The following is a 15,173-nucleotide window of genomic DNA, read 5'->3' as shown; positions in this document are numbered from 1 at the left end:
GGAAGAGGCTTGCTCTCCAACCACATGATTCCAGTTTCAGTCCTTGTGAGTGAATTTGGCAGACAGAAACTGAAAGAAACCCCATTGTGTGTGTGTATGTGCGTGCGCGTGTTTGTCCCCTACCAACGATTGACAACTGCTGTTGATGTGTTTACATCACTGTAACTTAGCAGTTTGACAAAAGTGACCAATAGAATATGAAAAAAAATCCTGGGGTCCATTTGTTCAACTAAAAAACCCAACACATAGTCAGTCAAATGACTGAAACAAGTAGAAGATAAAAAATTGACAGAAGGTTACTAGTTCCCACCTCACAACACAAGGGATGTAACTGTCAACTATATCAACTCCCCAGTATTTCACAGAAGGATGAAAGTATTGAACAGAATACAAAATATTTTGTCTGATGCTCCACTAAGTCAGCACTCTAAAGAATAATATTTTCTCCAATAATAATGTTTTACTAATAATAATTTGTCTCTAATTTATGTAGAGGTCCAGCAATTTGACTGGGTCTTTATTTTATCAACCCCAAAAGGATGAAAGGCAAAATTAATCACAAGAGGATTTGGAGGAGCCAGAACAAATACTAGAAAGACATTTTGTCTGATGTTCTAATGATTCTGCTAATCCACTACCTTAATAATAATCCTTTTTGCTATAGGCACAAGGCCTAGAATTTGTGGGGAGGAGGATAATTGATTACATCGACCCCAGCACTTGACTGATACTTAATTTATCAACCCTGAAGGATGAATGGCAAAGTCGACCACTGAAATTTCGACTCAAAACGTAGCGATGGGCGAAATACTGCTAAGCATTTCCTCCAGCGTGCTAACGATTCTGCCAGCTTGCTGCCTTACTACCTTGATAATAATAATAATAATAATGATGTATCCTTTTGTCAAAGGCAACATATGAGTGTTTAGCTTTTTCTAAATGACCTGCACAAATAATTTGTTTATAGTGATCAAATGTTTGTGCTGCACATTAGCTCACTTTCTCAATCAAATTGACATTGCCTGAACAGGTGCGCAGTGTACTACGCATCAGGTGTCGAAGTGATTGCAGAGCAATGTGGAATAAAATGTCTTGCTCAAGAACACAATGCACCATCCCCACCCAGTCTTGGAACTAAAACCACAATAATGGTTTCTAATTTAGGCATAACAATTTTTGAGAGGAGAGACTTAGTTGATACCATTGATCTCAGTACTTGATTGGTACTTTACTTTACCAACCTCAGAGGATTGGAAGACAAAATTGACCTCAGCAGGATTTGAACTCAGGACATAAAAAGCTGGAACAAATACGACATGGCATTTTGTCTGATGCTTTAACAATTTTGCCAGTTTGCAACCTCAAGTATAATAATGAATGGTTAAAAAGCTAAACAGATTTGGAATTTTTATTTTTGTAGATCATCGGTTATGTTGTGAAAATCTAATACATGGACTTTAAGCCAAAAATCTTTACAGAAAGGCTAGATATGTCTCTATGCACCTGACTAGTTCCATCTGTTGCTGTATGATGAAATGTGACATCAGGTTTGGTTTATCAGCTTTCACGTAATTGCCATTCCATAAAGGAATGGCTGTGCAAGTAAATCACCACACAAATACATGGTTTTAGGTTTGATACCATTGCATGGCACTTAGGACATATTCTATCATAGCCAAGAGTCAACCAAAACCATGACAAAGAAAAACTGTGTGGAAATCCATCAGTGAGAAATCTAATCTCACCTGCAACTCTTGGCTGATTTTAGCAGTGTCCACTCTCTCACAAATATTTGGGTTAACACTCTTGCCTGATGATAATGTCTTTCATACCAACCTCCAGTATCAAAATCCCTATCAATGGTCATGGCTTCTGCCTTTCCTTCCCTGATTCTTAAAATATATACTGACACAGAAGGAATAGCAGGAAAAAAAATTTTTTTTTTAATCTTACCATAGACTCCAGTTGAAATACAAGGAAAAGCCTGAAAAGATAAAAAGGAAAATGAAATTATAGCCAATTCATAAGTTTCCATTGATATTATATGTCTCTATTCATGCATACAAACGTGTGTGTACACAAACACAGAAGTAGATGTGCATCAGTTGAACTGCTGGTGTTATTTCATGACATATCTGACTAGTTTATTATGGGAAATATTTTACATTTTCTAAGCTAAGCAAAGAGAACGAAATGTAAGCTGAGTTTCCAACCACATTTGTGACCATTTTAGGACAGGAATTAGTGGACAGTCAGACATGCAGATGTTATTTGTAGAAGTTGAGATGGTCTTTGAGATGAGAGAGAGAGAGAGGGGGGGGGGAGAGGGGGAGAGAGAGAGAGAGAGAGAGAGAGAGAGAGAGAGAGAGAGAGAGAGAGAGAGAGAGAGAGAGAGAGAAAATGTGTGTGCATGTGTGCGCACGCATATGAAGACAATCTTGAAAATACAGCATCTGAGTTGTGCAGAATCTTTCAACACAAACTTACTATACACATCACCTACATTTCTATCTCTCTTTCCAGCATAAACAAGGTCAGCCTTATGGTGTCCTAACTTTCACAGAAGTTACCATTTTAAACATAGAGTTTTCAACCAAAGGAGGATTTTAACATAACAGGAGTGATCCTCATATAATAAAGATTCATCATCGTCATTTAATGTCTGTCTTCCATGCTGGTATGGGTTGGATGGTTTGACAGGAGCTGGCAAGCCAGAGAGCTACACCAGGCTCCATTTATCTGCTCTGGCATGGTTTCTACATCTGAATGCCCTACCTAACATCAACTACTTTAGAGTGTACTGGGGATTTTTATGTGACACCAGCACCAGTGGGCGTTGCTTATTGTTACTGGCTATTAGGAAATGGAAATTTGTTTTTACTAGATACAAGGCTAATTTTAAGGGAAAGAACACATCGGGAAAGAACACATCGGGAAAGAAGACTGATGTTGACTATAGGAATGCTTTCCATCAGAATTGTAAAGCACCCAAGCCAGTTTGCTGTTATGATGACATACAATATTAATGTTGATTTGATAGGTAAGTGTCAAAATTTTCAGTATACTTGAATTCCTAAATATGAATTAAATCTAAAAGATGAATCTGAAGACAATTATTATTTTACAGAGTACTTATGTAAACTTAAATGGAATGAGAGAAAATACTGGTCAATTTTGATGGAAGAATAGCAAAAATCAATAAATGGTTGTTCATACAATTGTAAGTAGAATGTGTTGTAGGACTTGGGTCAGATCAATAATAAAATTTGTCTATAGTGAATCAGAGCCCTTTCAGTAGACCAGTTATGATGTAACAATTTACAAGTGTTTTATTGAGAAAATGTTGATTTCCTAGAAGCATATATTTGATAAATAGAAAACTGGATTATTCAATGGCACTATTAAATTATTTAAAACTAAATGAAAAAAAATATTAGCAATGAAAGTTTTTGCAGAACTGAACAGAGAATAAACTGGAAGGAGAGACAAGTGTACAGTTGGCCTATGTACTGAATGAAGAACATGGGTGAACCATTGTTACATTTCCTTTTGCCAGATTTCATTTCAATTTCCTCGAGAAATATTCCTCCAAAGTATGGATGTAGTCTAAACCAAAAATTTGAGGAAGATTCACAGATCTTTACAGCATCAGGAACAAGTCAATTTACTCTTTACAAATCCCTAATACAATTGGGAAAATCCAACTTCTACAAAAAAAAAAAAAAAAAGCAGCAGCTCTTTGTTCTATGTCAATATTTATTCAGTAGAAAAACAACACTTAATAAAAAAGCTTCAAAACAAATTAGTTGAATCAACTTATGAATTCCACAGGTAAAAAAATGTTTTAACAATTATGCAAGGTTGATTTAACAACTAAACATCACAGACATGAACAGAATTAACAGAACATTTCTCAAACTCCAATTAAGTAATTCCTTCTATAAAGTTTTATGTACTGGATAAAAGTCAATAGGTTTTTCTTAGCCCCTAAGTATCCATTATGAATTAAAGATTAATTACTCAACATATTATTAATTAGAAAGTTAATTGCATTTAAAATAAACTGGTGAAATCTATCATTAAAACTTATATTCTTTAGTACTCAATAGGAACCAAATATAACAAACTCAGAACTCCTGAAGTAAATATCAGGAATATATTAATGAAGAGACATGCAGTTTTAAAATAGCTTCAAATCTACTTGACAGTACTAGACTGCAAGAGGTTTCATTTGTAAGTGGGAAGAAGGGACTGACCCAAGGAAATTAGGAATTGTAAACAGAATTGAAAAAAATAATGTAAAATGAGAAAATTAAAAAGAATGAATAAAAAAGATGCAGTTGTGTGTTAAGAGGCTTGCTTCCCAACCACATGGCTCCAGGTTCAGTTCCACTGCCATTGTGTGGTACCTTGGGCAAGTGTCTTCTAATAGTCTCAGTCCAACCAAAGCCTTGTAAGTGGATTTGGTAGATGGAAACTGAAAGAAGCCTGTCGTGTGTTTGTCCCCCACCACCACTTGACAACTGGTGTTGGTGTGTTTACGTCTCCAACTCAGTAGTTCAGCAAAATAGACCAATGGCTTAAGTACCAGGCTTAGCAAAAAAAAATTAAGTACCAGGGTTGATTTATTCAACTAAAAATTCTTCAAGATGGTGCCCCAGCATGGCCATAGTCTAATGTCAAACATGTAGAAGATAAAAGATATCAAATAAAGATAGAAGTTATAAAAATATATGAACAGAAATTGAAATGCTTTTTTTTGTATAAGGTATGAGTGGGAAAAAAGTTCTGTTCATTGTTTGTTTTTTTAACATTTTTAGACATTTTGGTTCTCTGTTAAATAATACTTTACATTTTACAAGTCTTTCCAATAGCAGTTAAATATCCAAGAAAAATAAGCTAGTAAAGATCACAAAGCCAATTTGAAAGTTCTTAATTTACTTTGATACTACTGCTTGGTCTATCTGTATGATATATGTCTCATCAGTTATAATACAACTCAAATCTATTCTGCAAACAACTGCATTAGCAGTAAATGACACCTCAAGTATTACTTCTCAAAAATCCTTATAGAAGAAATATATTTTAATAATATGGCAGAGATTCCAGAACGTTACCACTTAGCTTTAGTTTCATAGAGTGAAGTAGAGATACATTTACTACTGGACAGACAGCAATTTATTACAAAGTAACATTTCAAAGGAGCTGGTCCCTATTTCTGCCTCTGGTCCCGAGCAATGTATAACAGATACACTAAAGCTGTGTGCATGATGCATTTCAGAATTTAGTCTTATTTATATATGACCTGAATTCAAATCCTTCCAGTAACATGTTGCCTTTTTTTTTTTCTTTCTGGATTGACAAAAGAGAATGATGCTGAGCATTAAGTGATGAGACTTTCTGAGACCCATCAACTCCTGCAAAAATATTAAAATATATCGATATTATAATGGACAAAGCTGCTTATTAATTAGGTATGTAACAGTTACTAAAAGAAAGCAATTATTAAAAAAGTTGACCATCTGGAAATATTTTTATAAATTCATGTTCTAAGAAATTTCCTATAATTTCAATTTCTCAAGTTTCTTGAATTTTTTTAACTCCAATTTCTCGCAAATTTAAATATTCATTGCATTCACTGCGTCCAATTCACAAATTTAAATATTCATTGCATTGACTGCAGAGTATTCCATTCTCATTTGCAAAGTCTCTCACTTTCTCTTTTAAGTTTTCATTCGCGATTTGGAAATCCGACAGTTTATTCTATTAATGCATACATAACTTATTATTCTATTAATGTATACATAATTTTTTATTTATTGAATGAAAATTGTTAAAATACCTGTACAATTTTAGAATGCAGTACAGAGCTGTAAGAAGAGCCTAGAAAGTTGGTTAATCACTATTAGAAGACAAGGAGAGAAAAAAAAAATTACCGACAAGTCCTTGAAACTTGTACCTTTTTCACAGTTTCCAAACACTCTGTACCACTAAGCCAATATATACACAAACAAGTTGCACGAGAGACTTCAACAGTGACACACTCGCGCACACACATAGATACACATACACATAAATGAAAGGCAATAAATGTGTGCATAAATGTGTGCTGGGTTACTTTTGCGAAGTTTTGTCAGTGAACAGGTCACAGCTTCAAAGCAAAGAAAACATTTTGACAGAAATTAAATTTTAATGTTGACATGAAACTGGTACCACTTAAATACAGAGGTCGCTTAACAGTACTGCTTAAATACAAGTGTTACGTACAAAACATTTTAAATGTACACAGTGTGGACGTGCAATGACACCTAACCCTAAAACTAGCTCTAACCTTAACCCTAAACCTCCCCTTCATATCGTTACGTAGATGCATCGGGACCTCTGTATTTAAGTAATGCCATGAAACTAACGGTTTCTGTGTGTTCTTGAATGGCTTATAAACATCTACACTGCAACTGTTTTTGTTTTAGCACACAATCTCAGATCAAGTCACTTGCTATGCAAGTGCATCTCTGCAATTTTTTTTAATCACTGTGGATAAATACCAGCAATGACCTTCTCAGGCTCTTCATTATTTTAATTTCTAAACAGAAACAATTGCGGGCAGGGACTGAGGTTGCAAAAAATTCATAATTTCTCAAATTTTCTTTTTTATTGAATATAAATGTATTTATGGGAAGTAAAATATTGAAAAGCATCAATACATGCGAGAATGATAAAGAAACAAGGAGGGTTGTCTTTGGATATGCTAGAAACAACAGCCAAATCGTCCTTAAATCACTCACTTTTCCCTCTGAAAATATTAACAATTTAAAAAATTTTTTTTACCAAAAATGCTCTTCATATGGTTTTAAAGTGCAAAAATAATTGGCCAAAATAAGTCTGGAGTAGAATGATGATGCAGGGGGTATAGAAAAAGAAAAGAGTTTACAAAACTTTTTCATACAAAGATGCACCCCCCACCTGCCCCATCCTTTTGAAGGCTGTGGTTTAAAAAAAAAAGGAAAATCACTGAAAAAATTTTCCCTACAAATTCCTTTATAATTGTAATCTATGCCATTTGAAAGGGATTTGTATAAATTTTCATTAAAAGATACCCATCTTCCTGAAAGTTATGAGGGAACAAAGCCAGATCATGTGAATTTCCCAAAACTCCTCTCTCCACCCCCTCGAAAAAATTATTCCCCATAAATCCCTATATACTCTGAAGCCACAACATCTAAGCAGTATTTGTAGAAAATTTTGTTAGGAAATATCCATTTTTCTGGATGTTATGAGGCAACAAATTCGGGGGCATATACATCTGTAGTAATGCCTTCTTATTTATACGATTTTTTCATTTCATGTTTATTTCATTCATTGTTTGCAATGTTCTCTCCCCATTCTCACTCACTCACTCACTCACTCACTCACTCACTCACTCACTCTCACACACACACACACACACACACACACTCACACTCACACACACACACAGCAAAGCTTACAGAAGGGCTGCTGGATTGAAATCTCTATGTTGCTTTGAGGGGAAGGTAAAATTTGACAAGCTGCTTCTCCCTCTGTTGTTGGGACTACTATGATGTTTACCTTTTACAGAGCGGAAGTGCAGTATTGGGGAAGGTATCTTTGTGCCAAGTTTAGAAAGGCTAAAGTGAGAAAGAGAGACTGGAACAGGTGCCCTGCTGTTGAGATACATGGCTTCTCAAGCAGGAAAGGGAGAATGATGGTGGAGATAAGTACAAGGATGTCGACAGAAAGAAGATAGGGGACAGAGAACCGAGGACAGGTGGGTGGATAGATGGGGTAAGGTGATGAGTAGGGAAGACAGAGGTCAGTATAGTGAGTTACAAAAAGGGGCATTGACGACAGAGATGAGAGGGTGTTTGGGTGAAATGGGCATTCAGTGGACATATAGTGATAAGAGATGATGTTGGAAATATAAGATGGGTGGCAAGGGAAATGGCTCCAAGAAGGATTACTAGAAGCATAAAAGTGAAGAAAGAATATGTGTGGTTCTGCTCTCATATATATAACTAGCAGAAATACCCGGCGTTGCCCGGGTTAAAGAAAATAATGAAATCTAAAAACGCCGTCTAGACTACGCATCATCTTTATATATAGAGATGTATATACACACACGCACCCAAACACACGTATATATATATGTATATCAATATAAATATATGAAAGTCAATGAAGTTTCGTAAATGAAGGTGATCATGTACATACTTTCTTGCTGTTGTGATTATAACACCTCATTGTAAACAATGTTCCTTGTTTTCCCTTGTGGAGCATATACAAATAGGTTTTTTTTGCTGCCCACTCTTGAGCAGCCAACATACAGTTGTCCATGTGAGAAGCAGGGCTCTTCCAAGAGAAGACCAGCTACAGACAGTGTTTGACCCTGATATTTGTTTATGGACATGGCAAAAGTCACACGAAGGGGGAATTGTAGTCTTCTGAATGTAAAAGGAATGTCTGCTCCTGATGGAGTAAGAGGAATTCTTGGAATAAAGACGTCATCCCCTTTTGCACATCCAGAAAGAATGGTAGCCTCGATAACGTGTGACATCATTTTCTAAATAATGCTCATCTGTTATGTTCGGGTTAAAATTTCATCAAAATCAAAAATATATGAATTTTCATGGGAGTTATGGCCGTTATACAAAGAATATAATTTCCAAATTTCATAAAGATCCATTCAGTACTTTTGACGTAGTTTTGGATAAGAAAACAAATGACTAATGTGTGTGTTTGTGTGCATGTGTATGTGATGGGTGTATATATGTGTACATATTACATGTACATCTATATATATATATATATACATCTACACATATGTATACATATACATGTATGCATATAGATCTCTCTCTATATATATATATATATATACACATATACGTGTACATATACATCTATATGTATACATATACATCTCTCTCTCTCTGAAAGTATCTGTCATTACAGTATCGAAATGGTGTACATATACATGTATATGTATACATATACATCTCTCTCTCTCTCTCTCTCTCTCTCTGAAAGTATCTATCATTACAGTATCGAAATGGTGTACATATACATGTATATGTATACATATACATCTCTCTCTCTCTCTCTCTCTTTCTCTCTCTGTGAAAGTATTTGACATGAGTGTTTTTGTTTTACTTTTGACACGTAATACTTAAATAGTGGAGGAGATATTATGTTGCCGTGTGCTCGAACTCTGCAAGAAGTTAAAAATTTTTTTTGACTAAAACACAACTGGAACCCTAAGTAAGGCATGTGTAAAATTTGAATGAAATTGGTTGCGTAGTTCTCGAGTTTTAGGGATTCACACACACACACACACAGACACAGACAGACATTCTCATTTTTATATATATAGATTACAGCAGCTGAGCAATAGTACTTTAGTCAGAAGGATGGATGTTACAAAGATGAGTAGCTAGTAATTTTGACAGGTGTAGATTGGCAAGGGGGTGGGAGATATTTTTTGAAGCTATGCCTTTTAGGGCCTAATTTTTGCCAAGATGGACAGGCTTCATTACATCCCACATCTTACTGCATCTCTCTCTTTCACATGTACCACTCTTATTTAGCAATTGGCACTTCATGCAGTTGTCTTCATCCATATGCAATCATATCACCATAACAGCACTGTCTTCTCTTTTGCACATTACATCTAATGCTAGTTATACCCAATTTTTCTTTTAACACATTTACACTTTGTTGTATATACACACAGGTGTGACACATCCAGCAGAGCATGCTAACCTAATTTCTCTTTAACCTTCACATGCCCTCTGCATTCATGGCCCAGAAATCACTCATATAGCATTACTGTTCATACACAAGCACCATACAATCTGAATTTTACCTTGAAATAAAGCTTAGTCCCTGAACTTTCGCCAGCCAGTTTGTATTCTAGCAACTATACTTTCAGAATATCCTCCTCCGATGCTAATTAGGTCAAAACAGAAACTCTCTACAACCAGACAGATTTTCTCAAATATCTCCTGGACATTTGAGAAAATCTATTTCCTATTTGTTCTCAGTGTTTATTGTCCCTGCCCAAAGTCTACTTTCTCTGTTAACCTTCCAGTGATTCCATTGCATCACTTTTTTTTTGTAAGTCAACTTTAAGGCCTTAATTTCAGGTTTTGCTTCCACACCTGGAATTTCTTTTCTAAACTTGTTACTGTTTCAGCTATAAGAACTCCTTTCTCAGCTGTCTCACCACTATCTTACCCTCAATCTGGTTGGAACTTTGCACCAGCCACAGATTTAATTTGTAGCCTTCAGTAGACTATCCTGTAAGAAGTTCCAGTTGTCTTCTATATTATATGTCCGTCTCCCACTCTTCATCAAATGTTTCAGTTAGGACTTCTCTGAATCTCTGACTGTTCAATGGATCTTTAAGCTTCCATATCTTCCTTTTCCAGACTGGTTAGCATCTCTGAGTCCTTCTTGCACTAAGTCTGGAGTTACTATCAACTAACCTATGTTGGGTAGTACATTCTCCACCAAGGAAGGACTTAGCATTTACAAGTAACTGTCGATTTTGCCACCTGGTGAGAATGTAATCAATCTGGTTTGTGTGCCCACTAGATTGATAGGTGATCAGATGACTTCCTGACATTAGTATTGCCGATTGTTATGTCATTTTCCTCACAAACCCCCAAGAACCTTGTTCCTTCCTCATTTCGTGGACCAAATCCATAGCCTCCATACATGCCAAAGAATCCCTTAGGATTCTGCCCAACATGTCTATTAGAGTCACCAATCACAAAGATAAGGTTATCGTCATTCATAGTCTGAAAAAGGGCCTCATAAAACTGATTCATTTGTCCTCAGTCAGGCAGTTCTGACTGAAGAGCACAGACAGAGATAATAGTTGCTGTTGTATTTTCCAAGACCAGTCTAAGCATAAATTTCCTACTGCACACTGACAGCCTCAATCACTTTATCCATCTTTCTCTGCTAAAAGTATGCCCAGCAGAACCAGCATCTGTCCAGATTCTCAAACATTCAAGGCCAACCAGATCTAAGAGAAAAAGAGTGGTTGTGGTGGAGGCAAGAAGAAAAGGCTTGAAAAATACAGATGGGAATCAGTAGGTTTATGAGAGATTAATAGAAAAAACATATATGTGTGTGTGTGTGTGTGTGTGTGTGTGTGTGTGTGTGTGTGTGTGTGTATATATATATATATATAAGGGTTGGACAAAATGGAAATACCACTTTTATTTAACTATCTTTTCTATTGGCAATATGCTAAATTCAAAACTGTTCTAGTTAATATATATATATATATATATATATATATATATATTCATAGGCATTATGTATATCTTGTACTGCATAATACAGCCATTTGTTTTACATTTTTTTGTAGATATCTATATTTAAATAAATTAAAATGTATTATCTATCACATTTCCAAGATAAATTGTTGGATGGAGTTTCAGTCACAAAACCTGTTGAATTGTTTAATGTTTTGAGAAGTACAGTCTCTAAAATCATATTAACTTTCAAGTATCAATGTAAAACCAGCTCTGGTAAGCATATTTCTGAATGAACGACAAAAATCACAGATCTGGATGCAGAGAAGTAAAACATAATGTCTAAAAACCATTGAAATCTGACAGCAAGAGTTATATCACTACCTTGCCAATCACAGCAAATTACCAGGAGCCTTGGTCCCATCATCATCCCCTCCCACAGTCCCAACATCTGTACAGCCTTTTACATCACTTCATCCCACATCTTTCTGGGTCTACTCCTTCCACATGCTCCCTCTACAATTAGAGATCAACACCTCTTGATGCAACTGTCGTCATTCATATGCATTACATGGTCACACCAATCTTCTCTCGATACTGCCATGTAACATAGCTGTTCATATACAGATCTCATACAATCTATCTTTCACCCTGAAGGAGAGGCCTTTTGTTACTAACAGATATAGTAACTTTCTGAATTTCACCCAGCCTATTCTTATTCTAGTGGCTATGCTTTCAGAACAACCACCCCACAGCTAACTTGATGCCCTAAGTAATGGAAACTGTCTATTACGTCTAGGGACCCCACCTGGCACATGAAGGAGTCTATTTTTTTGTACAGTCCTGATGTTTAATGTACCTATACATTTGCCACATGTAAAGACTACTTTCTCCATTAGTCAGTCAGTGATACTGCTGCACCACTTACATGTCCATAGTTTGCACTGGGTACACCTTACGGAGTTTCTCTTGACATCTTTTCTACATATCAAGCAGGGTCATCTCCCTGAAGGGATCTGTGATTTGTCTGTTTGATACATTTCTTTTATTAGCCACACAGGGCTCAACGAAGATGGGACAAATACAATGTAGAGCTTTTCTTTTTGGGAGGGGGAAGGAAGGAAAAAAAAAAAAAAAAAAAAAAAAAAAAAAAATTGGTGGTGTCGATCAAAAGGGATCGTAGGAAGGGAAAAAGGGGCAGTTCGATCAAAAGGGATCGAAAAAAAAAGAAAAGGAAAGGCCGATCAATAGGGATCGTGTATCACACAGTAATGTTCTCGTGTAAAAAGAGGGGAGGACAGTTTAGGTTTAGCCGTGGAAGGAAAAGCCCACGGAAAAGACCACGGTAACCTTGGTCAATATTCTCATTGAAGAAACTATAACAGTAAGTGACTCTCTTTTGCCTTTTTGTTTTATTTTTTTTTTTCTTGTTCATAGGGTTATGCTCAAGATGGCTCCGTCGTTCACACGTGCCATCCTTGTCTGTTTGATAGATAGATAGATAGATAGATAGATAGATAGATAGATAGATAGATAGATAGATAGATAGATAGATAGATAGATAGATAGATAGAGATATCAGGCTGAGTAAAAAGTAAGCAACGTTTTGAAACATGAAATTTATCACAATATATTTCAACAATGCAGAAATTTTATTCATCAAAGTAAGTACCATTACAATCAACACCTTTTTGCCAACGAGTTACAAGTTTGTTAATTCCGGTAACATAAAAATCTGGAGTTCTGGAGCTGATGAACTCTTTGAACACACAGCATCAGTAAATCTGTGCCTTACTCCATACAAAATCTATTTCTTTCTGTTCACCTTTTGTTCTCTCACATTCTAAGTGGTGGCCATATTAAAGCTCATGTTGGTATTCTGTCCTGGCCTGAGGGCATAAGCTCAGCTACCTGAGGTGGCATTTTCTTTTAAATAACACACTGTTACAACCAGTTTTATTACTTTGTTGAACCAAAAGATTTTCTTCATTCACCCTTTGTGGAAAGCATTGATCTTATGTCTCTAACACTCAGCATCATCTAAACCATTAGGACAGACTGTAACAATCTTTGTTCTAACATTGTCTTGCACAAACTTACACATCAACTCAATTCTTGTGAATTGCCTCAATAATTCTACTTACTCTTTTCTGCTGTGCTTTGTTGATAAGACTTTCATCTCCCTATACTCTAGACTCATCATTAGTAGTAAAAAGTGCTAGATTATTGCAAGTTATGTACGTGTGTAATCCTAATATTATCTTTAGGAAATAGATAAGCTTACAATGTTTTATGTTACAGGTAGAACATTCTGGCTCCTGGGTAATCACAATAAACTTTCCTTTAGGTAATAATTGCTTCACTTTAAAACATGCTAGACATTGCAGCTGAGAGGTGGCAACATAAGCAATTAAGACTGATTAATAAAACAAAATAAAAAATAAAGAAATATAAAATAAAAGCAATAATTACAATTGTTCTTTCATCTTTTAATAAAGAATTTAATGATTTCTGGTAACAACTTCTCAACTCTTCAGCTTTTTCTCCCATCGGACCAACTGTGTGGATTATGTCTAGACAATGAGAAAATATTTCAATGCAAGTCAAACCATTTTAAATAATAACAATTTATAGTTGTATAGATCTTTATCACTACAAACTAGTTAGTGGCTTAAAGAAATTTGTACAAACCAATGAAAGAATTCTTCTAGAAGCCAACCAGAGAACATACATCAGGTCATACAGCTAGAAATAGCAAACAAATCTCCCTCAAGTCATAACCAAACTATCTTAAAAAAGACCACACTTTGTAGTCCCAGTATACCTAGGACTATATAATCCTAGGTACACTAGGACTACAAAGATAGGGATTCACATATCTATGCATACAGTGTTAACTAAAATACATAAGGTATATTCTACACAATATAAACAGAGATACACAAAAGAGAGCTTAGTCTTTTGATGATTAAGTGACTGTGGGAGTGGAGGCCAAGAAATGATAGATGGTGGAGAAATATGTATAATGATTGAGTGAATGTTGTACATTAGTTAGTAATCTCAGAAAACAGATTCATTTAATTCTTATATTTTTTTTTAAATGTTTTTGTCATAATTTGTGAAAAAATGTAAACTTACACTTTGCTGGGAGGCAATATCCTGCAGAGATAGGAAAACAGATAGACAGATAGATAGATACATACATACATACACACACACACACACACACGCATGCATGTGCATGTGTGTAATGTAAGGAACAATTAAGTAAGATAAAATAAAATAAAAAATATATACTCTGTAAAACAAATCTGACTGCTTTACTAGTTCCTCTAGTAGGTTATAGCCATGTTGGAGCACCTCCATTAAAATATACAATAAAAACATAAAATTTGTTACTGCTAATTTCACAACTGTATAAAGGTTAAATTTCTACGCAAACAGAATTGTCACTCAGATTTCAATCACTGGTTAAGGTGAGCAAATGATTTCTTCTTGATAATTACCCGCGAAATTATCCTAGATAATTACTCATTAAAATTATCCTGGATAATTACTCACACAATAGAGAAATGATCAAGAACTGTGAAGACAATGATCATAGCTGTAGGTGTTTTTAATCAGGGGTGAACTGAAGCTAAACATGAACCTCTCCATCAGCTATAAAAAGATACCAAACAAAGTGTGTAAAGCTATAGTATGGCCAGTACTGTTAGAGATATAGTCCCTTTAAATGCCTAATGGCAATATATTGTTGGAGATATGAATATATTGTTGGAGATATGCTCCCTTCCAATGTAGTTGCTTGTTCAAAGATTGCCTGACTAGCTAGAGACAGCAGTCCAAATTCTCCTCAAACATTAACATATTGAATAATGTAGTTGTGTCTAT

General features: G+C 35.4%; 1 protein-coding gene across 4 annotated transcripts in view; it reads right to left on the bottom strand.

Annotated features, from left to right (window-relative positions):
* Window positions 1-15,173, bottom strand: part of LOC106868367 (ADP-ribose glycohydrolase MACROD1) — a 77,275-nt gene that overhangs the window by 21,802 nt on the left and 40,300 nt on the right. For all 4 annotated transcript variants that reach the window (XM_014913587.3, XM_052971675.2, XM_014913586.3 and 1 more), the window contains 3 exons: window positions 14,421-14,441; window positions 13,755-13,855; window positions 1,954-1,984 (listed from right to left, as the gene is read on the bottom strand). In XM_014913587.3, the coding sequence (XP_014769073.1) occupies window positions 1,954-1,984; window positions 13,755-13,855; window positions 14,421-14,441 (153 nt within the window). The remainder of the gene's footprint in view (window positions 1-1,953; window positions 1,985-13,754; window positions 13,856-14,420; window positions 14,442-15,173) is intronic.

This window comes from Octopus bimaculoides, chromosome 11 (assembly GCF_046866305.1).
Source record: "Octopus bimaculoides isolate indiv1 chromosome 11, ASM4686630v1, whole genome shotgun sequence".
In the NCBI taxonomy this organism is placed as follows: Eukaryota; Metazoa; Mollusca; class Cephalopoda; order Octopoda; family Octopodidae; genus Octopus; species Octopus bimaculoides.
Note: the sequence above shows the minus strand (reverse complement) of the source record. Positions and strands in the feature narration are given on the sequence as shown.